Raw genomic sequence first — 6,000 nt, forward strand, 5'->3', positions numbered from 1 at the left:
GGCATTTAGGATGATGCCCAGGTTTCTAGCTTGGGTGACAGGAAAACTGTAGTACCCTTCATAAAATTACTCTTCAGAAGGGAGGAGGAAACAGATTTAAGGATTTTGGACAAGCTAGCTTTATGTCAGGCAGGCATAAAAACACTCCTGTTCAGAGAAGGAGTTAAGATTCTGCAGGTTAAGTAATTTTCCCCAGGTCCCAAAGCTAGTTAGGAGCAGAACACAGACTAGGCCTTGGCTCTCCATTCCAGGATGCTCTGTTGGTTATGTTTGTGCTTCCACAAGGTCTCAGTAAGTGAACTGTGTAAGAACGGATGACAGGCTTTCTCCCACAGCCTGGTCTGGCAGCCGCAGGGACTTGCCCTGCTCACACCTCAAGATAACAGGCTACGGTAAGAGATAGTAGCCTTGACCCTGCCTGGACAAGCTTAGAGGACCCTCAGAAAGACCTTCAGGAAGCACCTGTCATCTCTGAAGTTGTGACCACGGTTTAGTCCTGGCCTCTGAGCTGCAGCTTACCCTGTTGCTTCCTTTTGGTCCTGCGTCACTCTGGATACCAGTCTTTCTAGCTCTGCCCCTTGGACCTCTGGATGGTTATCCTTGAAGTCTGTTCCTTTCTCTTTCACAAAAGGACAGCCTTTCCTAGTGTTATCACTCAGCAGAGTTGCTCATTTTCATCCTCATCCTCATTTTCATCCAGAAGCCTAGACAGGGAGACTGCCCTTCCAAGTACAGATGGACAGGATCAAAGTGGTGTGGGGGTACTAGAGGATGCTGTAAATCTCATGCTCAAAGGCCCAGGCTGAGGGCAGTGGGCGGGGGGAAGGGGAGGAGTACCTGCATCCACCTGGCCTGTTCACTACTGAATTTTCTTTCGCACCATGCATCAGAGGATCATCTCTAAAGGCAAACAGGCTCTCTAGTAAGGTTAGTAGCTTGGGATGGGAGCCCAAGGCAGCCCAGCCTTTGGGGAGGGACACCCATGACCTGAATTGTCTCAGAGGTTCAGGGAGGGAAAGTGAGCTTGCTCAGTGGGGCCTTTCCCTCACATGTCCACCCAGGCTTCCTCCTAGGTTCTTTTCTTGCTTTGGAAGTCTCAGCTTTTGTTGATGATGGAGGCATTGAGGGCTGGGAATTATGACCAAATGGGGCAATAGGCCAGGAGGAGTGAGTCTGAGTGTACCCCAACCTCTTGACCTCTCTTCCTTCCTTGGCATTGAAAAGGCAGTCTCCTAGAATCCTCACTTCCTCAGTCTAGAAGGCCCCTTGTCCCAGTGTGACTGCTCCCAGAATTTCCTTGGCACCTTGCTCAGTGGTTCATATCTGTGTGGAAAAGGCAGGGTATGGAGAGGATCATCTTGGGACTTAGAGAAACAAGGACACATTTAGATAGAAGAGGGGCACCATCAGAACTATGAAATCAAATGGGAGACACTTGGTAAAATACTAGAGTAGGTGGCTGGAACAGTGTTTGGATTGGAAGTTGGAACTGAGATTGTTCTCTGCTATTCCATGTCTCCAGGAAGGTACTGGCCCACAGAGTGGCTGCTTGGTTAATTGTTTCCTACTGAGAATTAAACCTATAATAACTATTAGCCAGCCTCCTGCTTTTGCCTGTTTTTGGAGCCCGGTGCCCTCCCTAATTTTTTACCCACAGCCTTCTCCTTTCTAGGTCCTGCTGTGCTGTCTTCTCCCCTCCCACTCATGACCCTTTCCCTTTAGTTTTCTGATGTGGATGTTTAAACATTTCCCTTAGCCCTCTCCTCTGCCCCTGCCATGGGGTCTAGGGCCTCTGGGAAAGTGGAAGGATTAAAGGATTGGCAGGGGACTCCTGTATCTACCTTTTTGTCTGTAAGGTAGGAGGGGTGGCATCCAGAATTAGTTCATGGTCTTCTTAGGAATAGCCAGCCCTTTAAAGGGTCTCAACTATGCTGGACCACCTCTGTGTGCATGTCCAGTGTGCAGTGCCATGTCCGCATAGCTCAGCCTTGCAAAGAAGCCTCTTGTGAGTGGCCCATGGAAGGGTCTTCCTGCTCGACTGGCCTCATCATCTTCATTCCCACAATTCTTTCTACATTTTCAAGTGCTTTGCCAACATACTTGGGCCTCTAAACAGTCTTGCAAAATAATTGAATCAATGTTATCTTCATTTGGCCAAAACTGAGGACCAGCAAGGTTATATGACTTGTCCAAGGTCACACAGCAAGTATCAGGCAGAAGTGGAAATTGAAATAGACCTTGGGACTTCCAGTGGGCAGCTCTTCTGAACCACTGCTCTTCAAAGGCCAATATCCTGTCTTTCTGCACCTCCATACATTCTCCCTGTCAGCAGAGCTCTGAAAAAGACCCCAGTCTTCCTATTGCCAACCAACTTTGAACTCCAAAACACTTCTCTGTGACCTTCTTTGAATCCTGAGAGAGGGTTGGAAGAGGCAGCATCTTGGCCTTTCAGGGGGGTGAGGGATTATTTGCAAGGCTGTTCTAGTCTTTTTCTCCCTAGTCCGGGTCAGGCCCACTGACTGCATGTTTTCCTGTTCCTCAGGGCCTGGCCCAGACTGGATGTGTCCTTGGGTGGGATGGGAGTTATGTATGTTAGCTTAGGGTTGAGTCCTAAGAAGTCTAACCAGCTCTGGAAGCAGAGGTTTTGCTGAGGAGGATGCGTGTAGCACTGAAGCCTATGGCTGTTTTGGTTTAAGGCCTGGCTAGTCATCAGGGGTGGGGGCCAGACCTGCGAAAGCCCTTAGCCAGAGAGTTAATGGTATAATGACATTTGTTTTTGCTTCTTATTTCTCTTTTCTCTCCATCACTTTTCCCTCTTTTTTTTCTTTCCCTTGGTCCTCTGTATTTCTACCTGCTTCTCCTTTTGCTCCCCATGTCCTCCCCCCCCCCCCCCATATTACTCTTTTCTCCTTATCTCTTCTCCAATCTATCCTTATTCCCTATTCCTACATCCTCTCTTGTGCCGTGTCAACTTCCCTCTGTTTCCCATTCTTCCCTCTTTCCCACCTGCTGGGCACCCTATTTGCTCTCTCCCGCCCCTCTCTCATCCCCATTTTCCTACCCTGCTCTTGTCTTCTCCCGTGGTCCCTCTCCTCTTCAACCCCCTTCCCCACCCCCCCGCCCCCGTGCCCCATTCCTCTGTGTCTCTTTCTTCCTCTCTGACCTTTCTTGCAGGGATTTGACCCATTCCGATTCGGAGTCCTCCCTCCACATGAGTGACCGCCAGCGTCTGGCCCCCAAACCTCCTCAGATGATCCGTGCTGCAGATGAGGCTCTCAGCGCCATGACCTCCAATGGCAGCCACCGGCTGATTGAGGGGGCCCACCCCGGCTCTCTGGTGGAGAAACTGCCTGACAGCCCTGCCCTGGCCAAGAAAGCACTGCTGGCGCTGAACCACGGGCTGGACAAGGCCCACAGCCTGATGGAGCTGAGTTCCCCGGCCCTACCTAGTGGCTCTCCACATTTGGATTCTTCCCGTTCTCACAGCCCAAGTCCCCCAGACCCAGACACACCATCTCCAGCTGGGGACAGCCGAGCCCTCCAGGCTAGCCGAAATACACGTATCCCCCACCTGGCTGGCAAGAAGGCCGCGGCTGAGGAGGATAATGGCTCCATTGGCGAGGAGACAGACTCCAGCCCAGGCCGGAAGAAGTTTCCCCTCAAAATCTTTAAGAAGCCTCTTAAGAAGTAGACAGGATGGGGGTGGCAGTGGTGGGACAACTTGTCCTTCCCTGGTCTTCTGCCTCCCCTCCCCTCCCTTCCAAGATACCTGGCCCCCAGCACAGGGCCTGGGAGGGGCTGGCTCTGGGGCCTGGGCACTGTACATACCTGCCTCCCACATCCTTGGGTCCTTCAACATTATTTATTAACTGACCACCATGGCCTGCCTCCCTCCCAAACATGGGCTGCTGCTGTCACCCCCTCTCCGCTTCAGTGCATGTCTTGGTTGCTGTGCCCTCGGCTCCCAGCACCACCTCTGGGGTCCGGCTGCTGTGTCTCTGCTGTCCCAGTTTTGAGGTTTGGTTTCTTGTTACTCTGTCTCCTGCTTTCAGGCTTCTCCCTCCCACCACTCCCCAACTTCCCCTAGCAGCTAGCGGGGGAGGATGGGGGAGTAACTTCTGACACCTGTGCCTCAGATCTCTATCCCTGCACCCCCACCCCCACCCCGCCACTGACGATGGTTCTCTTTGCCCCAGACTGGGGCCTAGGACTTAATGTTTGAGGTTTGCTCTCTGCAAGTGTGGTAGGCCAGAGGTAACCTCGGCTTGGAGCTTACTAGGACTCCAGGGGTCCATGGGGGAGTAAAACCAATTCCCAGAGAACAAGTCACTAGAGTTTTGAAGAGAGGCTAGGCTCAGGGATAGATTGGAAGCAACTTCTAGTCTGAGGATGAGTAGGAGCCAGAGATGTGGGCTACAAGGCAGTCACTTTTTCTCTCTTCTCTCACCCACACCTGCTTCTCTCTTATCCCCACTGCCCCACACTGCAGGGGTAAGAAATGCTGTAAGAAATGCTTCCCAAATGCTCCCCAAGCATCATTACTCCTAAGGCTCAGGACAGTCGGCTCCCCAACCATAGGAGCCTCAGCTATGATAGAGGGCTCTAATGGGGCCCCGAAGCTGTTGGGCAGAGTGTCGTCACATTTGAACCAAAAGACATTTTAAAATTGAAATCTCCTGAACTTCCCAAGTGCCTGCACCACATACTCCCCGTCAGACCTGTGTTCATGTTACTGCATAGCCTGGGCTAGAGGCTCAAGGACACAGCCAGTTTAGGGATGGGGGTGGCTGAGGAAGCTGGTGTAGGTCAAGGTGGCTGTGTGACCACTTCTCCCTCACCCTTCCCACCCTCTAGACAACTCTCTCCCTTACCTGTTTTTGCTATGGCTGTAAAGGTATTTTCCCTCTGCCCCACTCCCTGCCATCTTTACTCTGGGATCCTATTTTGGGCCTGGGGTGGGGGCACCTGGGGCTGGTCTTAGGAGGTTCTAGGCTGCAGACTGCCTTGTACCCCCCGGACAACCTCACATGGGTTTTTCTGTGTTATTTCATAAGACTCTTTGAAGTCCAATAAAGCATGTAGGAGATTTTAACCTCTGCTGGCTTTGACTCTCATTGTGTTCTCTGTGCTCTTTGTGGCATAGCAGATAGGATGAAGGGACATTTCTCTTCTGCCAAGGGAAAATGAAACTCTAATACACTTACCCAAAACTCTCTGGTGGGGTTACCAGATGAAATACAGGATACTCAGTTACATTTGAATATTAAACAAATAACTTTTAAAAATGTAATTACGTCCTATGAAATGTTAGGGATAAATTTTTATTAGCTTAACCTGGCAACCCTACCTCTAGGCTATTTGATCCTATCTATCATATAGCTTCACTGATCACCTATGACTTTTAGAATTACAGGCATATCTCATTTTATTGCACTTTGCAAGTATTGCACTTTTTACAAATTGAAGATTAGTGGCAAGGGAGTCTTATGTTTTTCCCAACAGCATTTACTTGCTTCATGTTTCTGTGTCACATTTGGTAATTCTTGCAGTAGTTCAAACCCTCCACCTGGAAAAATATTACCACTGTTGACGGCTCAGATGGTGGTTAATGTTTTTTAGCAGTAATGTATTTTTTATTAAGCTGTGCATTTTTTTTAGACAATGCTATTGCACACATAAAAGACTACAGTATAGTGTAAACATAACTTTTATATGCACCAGGAAACCAAAAATTTCATGACTTGCTTTATCATGATATTTGCTGTATTGCAGTGGTCTGGAACTGACCATTCGGTGTCATTTCAGGGGGCTCTGAAGAACTCCTGGTGCTTTATGTCTCAGTGCAGAAAGAACTCAGCAAGAGGCAAAGTGATATATAAGAGGTGATTTATTAGAATAGGATGCTTGTGAGGCTTATGAGCAGGCTGGTGAGGGAGGGGGGTGCTGTGCCCCAAGAGCTTACTGTGCTACAGTTTTATAATCAAAGGAAAGGCAGGGAGG

The 6,000-nt window shown here is 49.7% G+C and overlaps 1 protein-coding gene across 7 annotated transcripts in view; it reads left to right on the forward strand.

The window, feature by feature from the left end:
• Positions 1-5,096, forward strand: part of STIM1 (stromal interaction molecule 1) — a 204,970-nt gene extending 199,874 nt beyond the window's left edge. For 6 of the 7 annotated variants that reach the window (XM_027563070.1, XM_027563066.1, XM_027563068.1 and 3 more), the window contains one exon: positions 3,175-5,096. In XM_027563070.1, the coding sequence (XP_027418871.1) occupies positions 3,175-3,691 (517 nt within the window). In that variant the 3' untranslated portion in view covers positions 3,692-5,096. Of the gene's footprint in view, positions 1-890; positions 928-3,174 lie in introns of all 7 variants that reach the window. The other variant, XM_027563072.1, reaches the window with a different exon arrangement.
• Positions 5,097-6,000: the final 904 nt, after the last annotated feature.

This window comes from Bos indicus x Bos taurus, chromosome 15 (assembly GCF_003369695.1).
Source record: "Bos indicus x Bos taurus breed Angus x Brahman F1 hybrid chromosome 15, Bos_hybrid_MaternalHap_v2.0, whole genome shotgun sequence".
NCBI lineage: Eukaryota > Metazoa > Chordata > Mammalia > Artiodactyla > Bovidae > Bos > Bos indicus x Bos taurus.